Source organism: Fulmarus glacialis, unplaced genomic scaffold (genome assembly GCF_000690835.1).
Source record: "Fulmarus glacialis isolate BGI_N327 unplaced genomic scaffold, ASM69083v1 scaffold46190, whole genome shotgun sequence".
In the NCBI taxonomy this organism is placed as follows: Eukaryota; Metazoa; Chordata; class Aves; order Procellariiformes; family Procellariidae; genus Fulmarus; species Fulmarus glacialis.
Genome location: NW_009186715.1, coordinates 36,289 through 49,993, shown reverse-complemented (window position 1 = coordinate 49,993; position 13,705 = coordinate 36,289). Strand labels below are relative to the sequence as shown.

The window sequence follows — 13,705 nt, the reverse complement described above, 5'->3', positions numbered from 1 at the left end:
GAAAGAGACACCAGATGTGTAACAATTGTTTTAAAGGAGGAAAATAATAGGACACAGAGAATATTAATGGTTGGATAAAGAGAGTAGAACTAAACTGCGAGGAGAAAGATGAAAGGTAGACATTACAAGAAAATTCTTTTTGTAAGAAAATCAGAGCATAGAGATAGCTTGGGGAAGTCGTCACTTATGATGTGTTTATTTGGCCTTTTCTTAAGGCCTCCATTGACAGAAGTAAAATAGATTGTCCTATTCCTCAAGTGGATTTCAACCCCATTTTCTGTGTTTCTTTGCATCTCCTTTGGATATGTGGATGTGTCTTCTGGATTATTTATGGTGAAAGAAATCTGCTAGCTGAAACATCTGGTGATAATTTGGCTGTCATTATAAAGTCTTTTATTTCTTTCAAGCTAGGTCTGAGAAGACAGTGTTTTCCCATAATTGCATTGTTCTAGGTGGTGCATTCTGCTTTGTGCAATGACACAACTGAAAATTCCACATCCAACTCTGTCTAAAAGGGTCTCCAGCAGACTTTCAGTAACACATCCACAGAAGCTTTGCCGTTTGGTTCCAAAGGAAAAGTAAAGATGGGAAGACACTTTTGCAGATGACAGCGATTCGTGATATTTCAATACATATGTTCATATCATGTTCCCCCTACCATCTTTGTCTTTTTTAACTTTGTGTTTTGTGAACATTTCATACTCTTTAAAGCCAACCTTTAATATTTAAAGATGTGGTACGTGTGTGCATCCAAGAGTGCTTTTATTTTCTGTGAGTGTCATGTTTGCAATTTTTTGTGTGCATTTGTAGGAACTTTTTTCTGCAGTAAAGCTTCCCCATTACCTATGATAAAGTAGCGGGGGGGGAAGAGGGGGGGTCATCCTGAAGTAATAATAACAGAAAAAACTGGTTTTGTAAGTGCATTGAGATTGTGCTATTAAAAATTGAAATTCCTTTATGCGTTACTGTTGGCCTAGTTGAAGGACATCTTTATTGGGTGAATGACTAAGTGCACATTTGATATGTGTGTCAAATGTATAGTACCAATTATGGTTGAATAGTTCTACCCTAGGATTACTTGTGGTTTATGATAAATTGCTTACAAATATCACTTTACGGAAATTTCCATGAAACACATGACCTTTTTAATGTGTTGTCTTATAATATAATGTGTAAACCTCTACAGTAAATACAGCTATTTCAAGAAACACCCTTAATTTAAATTGTTTTGTTTTAGACTTGGGCAGGGGAAGAGTTGGATATAGGCTTGTTGCTAAAGTTGTGCGCTGTCATCATCCTCTTAAGAGTGATTATCCTAAAGGCATTACTGTGAGTGAGTGGGCATCACTGAGTTATCACTCACAGCTGGAAGACTGATTAAGAGTAGCTCTTTTGAAAACCTTTCCATGTCATGCTGACTTGTCACTGCCAGCATCCGTCTTGCAGAAGTGCATAGAAACAATTTAAAGGAGGGAGTAGAGGGGAGAGAACAAAGTAAAAGAATGTCCTTTTTCTTTTTTTTTTTGTTAGTTCTGGTGGATTACTATTACTGGCCATAAGTAAACATTGGGTTTTTTTTTTCTTTTCCAGAGTAAAGATGGGAAAACACCTTTGCACATGACAGCAATCCATGGTAGATTTTCAAGATCTCAAACCATCATTCAAAATGGTAAAAAGGGGGAGGGAGGAGTAGTTTTGTCATCAGCTTTCCAGTATTATGAATATTTTCCTCCTGTTGTATTGATAACAATGTACTGAATTTTTTTTCATATCCAATGTCCAGTAGTAGTTCAGTTAATGGTGGAGTCTGGCATATCTGCTTATAAAGTTTGATAAGTTACATTGAAGAACCATTTATTTTTCAGAATGCAGGAAAATACATTAATTTCTCTTCCATAACCCAGGTTGCAGAAAGTTTGTCCCATATGGTTACATAATAAAATGCTTCTCTCTATTTTGCTTATTATTAATACTAAATACCGCTGAAAGCTGTATAGATTTTAAATCCAAAGTAGTCATTCATTGACAATTACTAATGTTGCTTTAATTATCATCAGTGCTGTTTGTCTGACAAAAGTATCTGTATGCTTACATATGTTCTTACTTAGTAATTACTTTTTATTATAGGAGCTGAAATAGACTGTGAAGATAAGAATGGAAATACTCCTTTGCACATAGCAGCTAGATATGGCCATGAGCTATTAATCAACACTCTGATTACGAGTGGTGCTGACACTGCAAAGTAGGTAACTTTACTGACATGAATGCAAGCTGAGAGAATTTAGAAATGTATTTATTAGATTAACAAGACTAGTATGATTTTTTTTTTAATATCATCTTCAACTTGAAATAGGAAATACTTTGTTTATTATCCTGTACTGTACTTTTAAGTAGCTACTCAGTACATCACAATTTGTACAAAAAGGAAGAGAAATAGATTTCTTCTAATGTATTTGAAGTAAAAGCTCTGAAAGTTTTAATAGGCTGTTGCACTGACTTAATGCATCCTGCTCGCTTGTAAGAAAGCATTTAATATATGAAGTTTTCCTAAGGCTCAGTATTCTAATTAGGTGGTTTGCTGAACCACCATGCACGTGCACTTTGGCACACAATCGTGTTTGTTTTATTTTAATTGTAATGAAACTGTGATACCTGATTATGGTGTATCTTAGGCGGGGTATACATGGGATGTTTCCTCTCCATTTGGCAGCATTAAGTGGATTTTCAGACTGCTGCAGAAAGCTCCTCTCATCAGGTAGGATACTCTTTAAAATCTTATGGCTGCTTTGTACTTCATTTTTGGTTCCATAAAATAGCTTTTAATTAAGTCTTAATTTAGTAATACATAAAAATCTTTCTAGTTGACTAGTAGCCTGGGGCCAGTGCTTGTTTTTTTAATGGACAGACCATAGTTAAAGTGCATGCAAACTCCTATGGAAATAATTTTAAAAAAAAAAAAAAAATCATCCATATTGAAATAATGCATCTGTAACTTTTTAAATGTTGTGTTTGTGCGTTTTAAGTTGGCCATAGAGGTTGGATGACTGGTTCAGACCATAATGCAACTTCAGGAGAAAGACTAACATTCTCTTAAATGACTTCGTGGAGCATCTTCCGTTTCCCTTCCATGATGTCTTTAGCTTAATACAGATTGGTCTATTCCTATCTGTTCCTGGGCACCTAATAGCTCTGAAGACTCTGTGGACTGCTACATTAAGAAACTGTTGAATTGGTGGTTTATTGTTAATTAAATGCAACCTGAACTGCGCTTTGCTTTCATTGTTTAATTCCTCCCTGAAGTTGCGGAGGATTGTAAGGTTATTACGTCCCTTGTTGTCCAGAGTCTGTTCTGGTGTGAATTCTGAGCTCTTTGAACCATTGCAATTCTGAGAAAGTAGATTTGTCTGAAGGATTGTGGAAGCTTCAGGAATAGAAGAAGAAGAAGAAGAAACTAAATGGTTCTATATTAATCTGAAGGCACTTCATGTTTTTTGAAAAAAGAAAAGTGGGGGGCAGAGGGTTGGGGAAAAGAAAGAGTAAGAAGTTGCTTCCCCAGCTTTATATTGTCTTCTAGGGAAGCCTGGGAGAAGAACTAAAGGAGTATAACTAAAACTACCACCAGTAAGGCTTTTTATTTCACTGTCCTGTCATGGACAAGCTTGCAAGGATTTGCTCCAGGAAAGAGCTGTCCTATAGTTGACTAGATATCAATTGGATGTGTTCAAAATGAGAAATACTCTGGCTCTTTCTCCTTTCTGTACATGGTGCTGTGCTGGCTGTGCCCTTACTGGAGATCAGTATGGCAAAGGAATCCATGGGGAAGACTTGCAAGTGATTTCTGTGACTTTTACATGAGTTGAGAAAACTTGGGTGTTAATCTAGCCTGGAGCAGATAAGGATTTGAAGAGTATATTCAGCCTTCAGGCTGGAAAGACTAGATACTGCTAACAGCTTATTAGTACATGCTCTGGATGTGGGGATGGTATCTGCAGACTATGTGCCCTTTTTGTTTAGGGAGGAAGAGTCCCATTTATGTAAATTAAGAATCTCTGATTTTAAAATTCATTAATATTCATGTGCAGACCTTAAAAAATCATCAATCTGCCCTGTCCCAGTACTGAATGACATTTAAGTAGTTACTGCTGTTAGACAAGCTACCTAGGGATGTGGAAAGACATCAAAGACTACTTCTCAATCAGATTGGTAAACTATCTTAAATTATTTGCTGTATATCACTGACTATTGAAATGGGAGGAGGACATAGTGGCGCATACAAAACCTATGTTTTGGGGGATACAGAGTAGGAAAACAATCTTGAATAGTAGTACTCCTGAATAACACATCCTGTGCTGTTCACTATTTATCGTCGTTGAATAATTCTTAAAAAGGAAAAAAAAAAGTTGCATTCCCAGGCAAAAGTACCAAAACTGGACATTTAATGAATAAGTTTTGTTACACAAGAGCAAGACTCTTAGGAGAATATAGTAGCTTTCTCAAACTAAAAATGTAGCTTTGAAACCTGGTTTAAATAGTAATCTTCATGTCAAAGTATATGGTTAGATATGGAATTGCACAGTTAAAGTTTGTGATCTCGAATTTGAAGTTCGCACATTTTGGGAAGAGAAAACGACAATGTTGTCTAAAGGGCTCCTCTGTAAGTAATTGCTGTTTACAGCCTTCACTCCGGCTTAACAAAGTTCTTTCTCTGGGACTAAAGAGCTGAACTCAAGGATGAAATTTAAGTAGCTTCTGGATTTAGTAATGCTGACATCCCCCTTTTTATTAAAAAAAAAAAAAGAAAGAAATCTCTGCGTAACACTGATAAATTCTAGCATATTCTTAAATTTTCCTATTACCTTCATATATTTTATATTCAATACTAAATTACACAGAAATATTAGCAGGCAAATAGGATAGGAAAGAATATAGCCTCTTGCCTCAGTGCAGCTAATTGTCTTTTACCTTATCCCTTTCAGTTTTACTTGAACACCTGTTTTTAAAAATATTACAAATAGTAAGGATGTGTTTCAAGTGAAGTAAACTTTCAGTGCTTCAGTGCTTTTTTGCAAATAGCTGTTAAGTTTGCTTAGCAAGCATTTCTCTTAAGAGTAGATGAGAGCAGTTTTGTGAAAGGTGGTGTTACATGATGATTTTACAAAATACTTGATTTGTAGGTTTTGACATTGACACACCAGATGACTTTGGCAGGACTTGTCTTCATGCAGCTGCAGCTGGAGGGTATGTAAAAAAGCATTCATGCTTTCATATTTAGTGTTCTTTTTTCAATTGTTGATCATTCCTATTCTTTTTTGTTATTTCTTCTCTCTGCTTTTCCTGCCCTCTCCCCTTGGAATTTATGTAAACATGAAAATAATTTCAAGATTGATTCTATCTACAAACAATAAAAATAAATTAAATTTTCAGCTCAATAAGTAATTATTGGAGTACAGTGTCCAAGTATAATCAGCCTTACCTTAGGTTTATGCTTGGGGATGAACTGAATTTTATTTTAAATTCCCATGGATGATGATATAATTTTTAGAATTTACAGCATTCAAAGATGGCATGCCCAGCTAAGATCACTGTAGGACATGAGATGGAGAACAGCAACTTTGGGAAATATGTTTTTACCGTATCCATAAACAAAAGATCAATCTAACTAAATTAAAAGCCATAATTAAATTCCAGAGTTTAGGTGGATGAAGTAGTCAGAACTACTTGCTCATCACTTGAGTTGTGATCCATATTGATTATTGTTATTGTATTGTAGGTTTTCTATAGCAGCTACTCAAAATTGCCTGGAAGAATTGGGTAATAAATTTCATGATACACTTTGTGGGACACAAGAGCTCCATGATATTGATATTTTCATCTTTCTGTTTCAATGTTGTTTAAGTAATACTGTTAAGTAATCATTCTAAGTCAAAAGATACTTAATAGATACATCCTTGTTGCAAATGATTAAGGTTAAAATGCTATCTTTTCATATAAAAACATATAATTTGTGACACATTCCCTCATTCATCTCCAGTTTAGGAAAGTTACTAAGATAGTGTTTAAACTATAAGCAGCATTGTACATCTATTATAATGATCATATTTTATTGAAAATGAATTACACTAAAAAGTAAAATATTTATGTTGCAACTTATATTTGGCCTTAAAAATAGAGATTAAAAACTTGCCTCTGTGGTGAAATCCTGGTAGCAAAAAGCATGTGACATGCAGGTGTTATTGTTTGTTTGCTTTAAAGAATTGAAATTTCTATTAAATTAAGTTAGTGCTAATTTATGTGCTTTTATGCATGCCATTTGATATCAATAAAATTTCTGTATGTGGACTTGAAATAATTTGTATTCTTTCCTGGTTTTGGTCCTGCAATTATGAAACCTATTTCACATATAAAAATATATTTATCAAAATTTTCATATCATAGTTCAGTTCAATTAAAAGTAATGTATGAGACGTATATGTGTAGCCATTCTGGTATTTGCAGAGGCCAACAGTAAGGAAATAAAATTTGCAATCACAAGTAATATTGCATTAATTTAATAGGAATTTGGAGTGCCTAAATCTTCTGCTAAATACTGGTGCAGACTTCAACAAAAAAGACAGGTTTGGGAGGTAAGACATTCTAGATTTGTATATTGTAAAGGGCTGTTAAAAGTATTACAGAAGTAGCATATTGCTATGTGGGCAAGTCTGTGCGTTCCAGTTTAAATGGTTTTTAAGATACAGTGTCTCTAATAAACTATGCTTCACCATATGTTATCAAAGGTTACAAACATATTTTGTTTATTGTGTTTTGTTAAGTAGGTGTTTAGCCTTGTTTTTCAAGAGTGAGTTCCATATTCAACTGTAATTTTTATGAGACACTTTTGCTTATAACATGGGTCTAATGACTCTAAATTGCTCTCTCATCCAAGGACATTAGTGATGTTTTCCAAATAATGTATTAGTCAAACCTATAAATCTGTTGCTATTTCTAAGCTTTTTTTATTTAAAAAAATCCATTATTTTATTATAACTGCCTCATCTTTTTCCTTTCATTATATCCATCCCTTTCTGTTTCCTTGTTCGTGCTCTGAACTCTTTCGGAATGACATTAATTTCTATTTTTAGTATAAGATTATTTAAGTTTAGATGGCATGATCAGTACTTGTGTAAAATCTCACATCACATCATGGAAAATATGATTTTCCAGGATGTGGAGGGCAGGAGTAGGACTTGAGGAGAATATTATGGATTCAAAGTTGTGTTTTGCCTTAAATTCCACTTCCAGTCTTTCCTGAGGAAGGAACAACTATCCCTCACAACTTTTGTCATTGAAAGTTGTTTTTTGTTGGTTTGGTTTGGTTTTTGGTTTAACGTGCATGTTATATAGAGCAATTATTTCAGGCGAGGGAAAAAATTAAAATAGTTAAAAATGGGGAAAAGTAATTTTAAGGGAGAGGAAGAGGTAGGACACTTTAAAGTGCCTGACTGTCTCCTCAAAATTGAGATATTTATAGTAGCAATCTCTTTTTAAAAATAGAAAATGGAATTCTGAGTCATCTTGGTGCTTTTGAAATTTTATCCGAACTGGTTTATTTAGAGTATTGTTCATGTATTTGAAGCTGGAATAAGTTTCCTCTGAGATTGTACCTCAGTACTAATATTTCACGGATTTGTTATAAAAAGACAAGGTATATTTTTAAAAGTTTTCTTTAACAATACCTCTGCTATTTTAGTATAGTTAAAAATAAATAAATAATGCTTGCCTCTCTTAGACAAAATTCTGATCTGTTTGTCGAAAACATCTACTTGTTAATTGTTGTATTTTATTTTGACCTTGTTTAGTTGCTGTGCAGTTCTTAGATTTGTCCATTTGGACATTAGGAAAAATTTCTTCACTGAAAGAGTGGTTAAACATTGGAACAGGCTGCCCAGGGAAGTGGTTGAGTCACCATCCCTGGAAGTGTTTAAAAGACGTGTAGATGAGGCACTCAGGGACATGGTTTAGTGGGCATGGTGGTGTTGGGTTGACGCTTGGACTGGATGATCTTAGAGGTCTTTTCCAACCTTAATGATTCTATGATTTTCCGTGTGGCTTGAAATTACTTAACTAAAATTAATATTTCAAATGTGAACTTGATTCTCCTTGATATGTTTACACAAGAAAATTCATATAAAGCTTCCCTTAAGACAAAGTTTGTGCATATTTTGTCTGGCAAATAGATCCCCTAGATATTGTTCTGCATTATGAAATGGCCCCTAGAAAATGGCCCCACCTTTTAATATTGTAATGATGCATTCTTCACCATAAATACTTGTTAAAAAATGTAAGGAGGATTTAAGTTTCATTTTATTTTGCTTTTTCTGTCTCTATAATATTATTTTGTTGTTATTTACCATTGTACTTTCTATTTAAATGTGTACTAAAGAACTCCACTCCATTATGCTGCTGCCAATTGTAATTATCAGTGCCTGTTTGCCCTTGTGGGATCTGGAGCTAGTGTGAATGACCTTGATGAGAGGGGTTGTACACCTCTGCACTATGCAGCTGCATCAGACACAGATGGAAAGTAAGTGGCATGCTTTGTACTAAAGCTTTTCTCCTTAGAAACATTTGAGCTGTGAATTTCATGTATGTTCTGCCTTCAGATGTGCCAAATGCATTTTTTATATTTTTAAAGATTAAACTTGACAGGGGCTTGTTTATTGTATATAAAATATTTTATGTTAAAATATTTCTGAGAAAAATGAACAGTAGTAAAATGTATTGTAATTTTTTTGTTATGTCCTATAATGCAGGTGTCCTAATTCAGGAATTCATTGGAAATAGTTTTTAATCCCACCTGCTGCGTAGTGGTTGAGTAAATATTGTTTGTGGGGGTTATTATGACAGTTGTGAGCGGTAGGGTCATTTTGCTTTAAAATCAAATTCTGATGAAGGATGGCGTGTTTTATGGAGGGTTCTTAATGTTGCCCAAAAATCTGTGTAGCTACTCAGAAATACACTGTAAAACTAGACCGTGAGTTACAGCAGGACTACATCAGGATAGAAATTAACTCAACGTTTCAATATAAGATGCATTATCCATTTGGCGTTGATTAAACTATTCATGTTTGGCATTACAACTCTACCTCTTGTTAGTGTAAATTTTTGTGAAGTAGTTACATTTTTATTAATGAACTGCATCCAGAAACTTACATAAATCCATAAATGTCTCTTGTGTGTGTTTATTTTGTAACTAATGGTTATATTTAACATAGTTATTAATGACTTAAATGCTTACATGTAAAGCTCATATAGATAGCACAAAATTGATGAGGTTACTTACGCTCCAGACATTGTATATATTGAGGAGACTTGAGAAGAGTACCACTTCCATGTGCACACACTCACATAGACAGGTCAAAACAAGCGGGTGTGCAATTTCGCATTTCACTGGAAAAGAGTGCTGCAGAGTGATGTATCACCTTGTTTTAATACAGCACCTTTTAAAAGGTGAGGTAGCAGTAGAAACGAGGTGGCATGTAACTTACAGATTGGGTTTTGAAGGATAAATAAAGAATACTTTCATGGCCATTTAACTAATATTTAAAGTACATGCCTTTTTTATGTAAAGCCAAATTTCAAAACAAAATTGTCTGCCGCTTTTTAGATACACTTTAGTTTGCTGAGATAGTTTTACTTTAATTGCCCTCTTACAAGTTGAGCTAGGATTAATTTTAGCTTCACAGTTGCTCTGAAAACCTCCAAACTATAATGGTTCTTCAGATGACATCGTTTTGCCATCTGTCTTATAAAAGGCACGAGCAAGAATGATGATAGCAATACTGCAGAGCTGTGGGAGATAACTCAAAGAATCATCTCTGGAACCCACGTGATACTGCCCTTCTGATTAACAGTTGGCTCTCTGGAAGACAGGCTGCAAAGCAGAATGGCCTGAGGAGAAGCTTTTTATATTGATGCAGCAAGATGATTAGTAACAGCTGGAAAACCAATACTGCTCAGCTCAGATTCAAAATAGGAATGAAGCTAAAAATGATTACTGAGTTGGAATATAAAGCCTGGGAAAAAAAAAAGTCAGGAAATGATCTATATAGAAATTCCAAAGATATTTATGCGCATTTTTATAGTCTTTGTTCAGACATCTTTAAAGACACATTTCAGGGACAAAGATGTTTTTGTTGAAAATTATTTTCCTGTTTGTTCCTGTTTGGAAATGTTTCTTTTCTATCTTTTTCAAATGCTTCTGATCTGGAACAAACACCAGTAAGCTCATTTTGACAAGACTAGACAGAGAAACATGATCGCAGAATGAGATGAACAAAGCAGCATCTTAAGGGAGAAAAAACATGCTCTTTCTATTAGAATTATTTAATAGACAGTACACCAATAAATAAATGGGAAATAAATTTAACTTATCTGGGCTTTCAGAAAGTTTGATTAATCTCCTTTTAAAGAGGCCTGTTGAGGACAGTTAAGTATGCAAAAGATGCTAAGTTAATCTCTTTCCTGGATGAGAACAAACAGCAAAAATAATTATGTTTTGCATTGGAAAGAATGGGTATTCAAGGATTTTTAGTAGACTTTGCTTCCTGCAGTGTATTTAGTGTATTGTGTTTTTTGTGAGCACACAGATACAGTGAGCACACAAGTATAGAAATTTAGATAGACAAGGCCAGTGATGTTTAACATTTATTAATGAGCTATGAATGTTAATAAAAACTCATTGATTAAAATTAACAAAGGAAGTTAGACAATTGGACACATAAAATATAGGGACAGTAATTCTTACTCAATGGGACAAATTGACTTGTCTTTAGATTCTCAGAAATCTCATCCTGTTTCAATTCAAATAAAAACATGCAAGCACGGTTGCCATTAATGAAATCCAGGCATTTGTTTACTAGGCAAATAAAACCCAAATTAGTTGGTTAAAACTGTAGATATGCTTTACAGGTAGCTTTTTGTTAGATACACTGAACTTGGTAAGCGAGAGTGCACCTTGGTGTCGCTCCTGTTCTTCTCAACTTTGTAATGAGACAGAGTACTTCGTAATTAGGCACCTCCTTGTTCATAGTTTTTCCTACAGCTTTTTGCCCCTTTCATCTTCACTCACCTGGTTTGTTACTTTCAACCTTTGTCTGGGATGGAAAAGCAAATGTCAGGTCTTCACTTCAGCAAATCGCTGTTGTTGCACGTGAGGTTATTGGGCCCTTGACCCAGTACAGCTGTCTTACTCATGTTGAAATGTGTTTCCATTTCATCACAGCTGGTACTGGATCTCATTCAGATTATGAACTTGCCTGGAGTCAGCAAATGGAACAGTGCCCTTCCTTGAAAGAACTTATGAAGAGTTCTGATGTTGCAGGGTCATGCTGTCTTCCCTCAGGAGATGGCTGCTTTTGTAGAATTTCTGCCTGTATTTCTCCAAGGTTTGAATGTTCTCCAGGGTTTTGAATGATCAAGTTTCTACTCTTAATGGCATTGATTAGAGGTTAGGATTCCTGCCTCTCAAATCTAAACCTGCCATATCCCACTGCAAGTTTTCACATGACATCACAGCATAGCCATATCATACAACTACAAACGTTGAAATTTCCTTTAACTTTCTGCCAAACAATTTCCCATGAGATAAATGGGAACTAAACCCCTCATATTGTCAGTGTATCCAACTGACCCATTTGTCACTACGATAATGCTAATTTGTGAGATCTTTAGATAAACTGTGCTAAGGAAGAAAGATTCCAAGCTGGATTTGACAAGATAATATATTTTTTTAGCTTTACTTGCATTTTATTTAACTGAGAAAGGAGAAGTATTTCATAATCCCAGAGAGAAGAAGGGATGGTGACCTGTTGTACACTTCAGAAAACCATATGACTTCTCCAGTAAGTTCAAGGTCATGATGGTGACTAGCTATAAACATCTCTGCATTCCAAGGGCATCTCTTTGTGCTTCTTGACCTACAGAATTAATCTTTCCAACTATAATATAAAGTATGTGTTGTGTACAAAGTAGCTTCACTTAAAGATGTTCCTGGACTATTATCAATGCAAGGTTCTCCTGTCTGGGTTTGCCACAGGAACAATAAACAGTCCTAAACCAACAGTTGTAACAACCCATTTTAGAAGGATTGGAATGTCACTCTTCCTTGCTGGACTTCTGCCTGATGAAGTGGCCATGCAGAGGTTGGGCATCTTTAGACTTTCACCTCCCAGATTTTGTTTAGCTCTAGTTCAGTCTTTAGAAAGCCCTTCTATTGCAGGATGTGTTCCAAGTCGTAAGAGAGATGATTGCATTTGAATGTACGACTGCTACCTCAGTGATGTCTTACCTGTGTTTTAGTCATGTAGCTTCACAGTATACTTCACAAGACTTACAAATCTGGGATGGATGTTACCCTAGCTGCTTGGTGGTCCTTTCCTGAATGGTCAGGCAGTCCTTCAGTGGTCAGAAGACCTACCCATTCCATTCTTCATTTTGCTCTATCATAATAGATGATCCTTTATAGGCAGAGAGCACTTGTGAAAATGCACTTGTGGATATCTCAGGGCAAAAGGACCAACCGTTTCATATCAGTGTTCTTGAGCTCAGAGCTGTGTAGAACACATGCAAAGCTTTCTGATCTTCTCTTCAAAAATATTGTGCCCAGGTCTCAACAGACAATCTAATCACAATGTGCAGTGTTGACAAGTGGGATTTCATGAAGTCTTTTTTTTTTCTCCTGCTGGAAGCAAATGATCCAGCCATTCAGTATACTAGCAGATGGTTTTGAATCAATTCGGCTTTGGTGAACCCAGACTGGGAGATCAGATCCAAGGATCTGAAGTCCATCTGCCTTTTGTGAAGTACCAGATGTTCTGTTCTCAAGTCAGGTAGTCTTATGAATTAGACGCAGTCTTGGTTCTGTTATCAGGTAAAATGGTATGTGCAATTTCTCAAATCCTGAAGGTTCTGCTTAAGGTAGGACATGAGGAGACCTTCATAATCCTAACTGTTTGAGCAAACTGAGACGAATTAAGTACCAGAATCATCTTAATCTGTCAATAAGAAATCTAAAATCTCTCCTCCTTTCCTATTCTATTAATTCAGAATTTTGGAGGCTCTGTACAATCTTGATCTTGCTCAGTGTCTATGTGGATGTTTGTGGGCTCTTATAGTCTCATGAATACATTTGCAAAATAACCTGATGTTATTCTGGGACTGTTCGTTTCTCACCAGTCTTTATCCTGTTATCCTGAAGCTCTTGAAGCTGAGATTGTTATGTGTCAGGTAGTTCAGTCTAGATCAATTTACCCCTTCATTCTCTCATGGCTACTGCTTTAGAGTTCTCATTCTCATTATTTGTAGGCTTTGCAAAATGTTGCTGAAATGGTAGCCAACATAAAATTATGAATAAGTAGGGTTATTTGTTGGAATCAGTTAGTGTGCACGCATGGAGTCTCTTAAAAACAGAAAAATAGGGAGAGGGAGCTGACTTTAATACCCTATTTTTCGTCCTCCTGGCTCAGTGTCTGTGGTTGAAACTGTGCTAATCATGTTCTGCCTTATAACTTTGTATAAGGAATGGTAGGATACAAGTATGCCAACAACTAAGTATGTTTACTATATAAAAAAATCAATAAATGAGTGTCTGATAGTGGAAGTGTATGTGTGTGTGACTCTTGGATGCATACCATGAAGAACTCAGCTATTGGTTCTCTTCCTTCTG

The 13,705-nt window shown here is 35.4% G+C and overlaps 1 protein-coding gene across 1 annotated transcript in view; it reads left to right on the top strand.

Moving 5' to 3' along the window:
- Positions 1 to 1,237: 1,237 nt before the first annotated feature.
- Positions 1,238 to 13,705, top strand: part of ANKRD28 (ankyrin repeat domain 28) — a gene marked incomplete at its 5' end in the record, with an annotated part of 30,912 nt that continues 18,444 nt past the window's right edge. The window contains 7 exons of the mRNA XM_009572445.1: positions 1,238 to 1,329; positions 1,591 to 1,669; positions 2,128 to 2,242; positions 2,673 to 2,755; positions 5,175 to 5,238; positions 6,555 to 6,623; positions 8,423 to 8,563. Of these exons, the coding sequence (XP_009570740.1) occupies positions 1,238 to 1,329; positions 1,591 to 1,669; positions 2,128 to 2,242; positions 2,673 to 2,755; positions 5,175 to 5,238; positions 6,555 to 6,623; positions 8,423 to 8,563 (643 nt within the window). The remainder of the gene's footprint in view (positions 1,330 to 1,590; positions 1,670 to 2,127; positions 2,243 to 2,672; positions 2,756 to 5,174; positions 5,239 to 6,554; positions 6,624 to 8,422; positions 8,564 to 13,705) is intronic.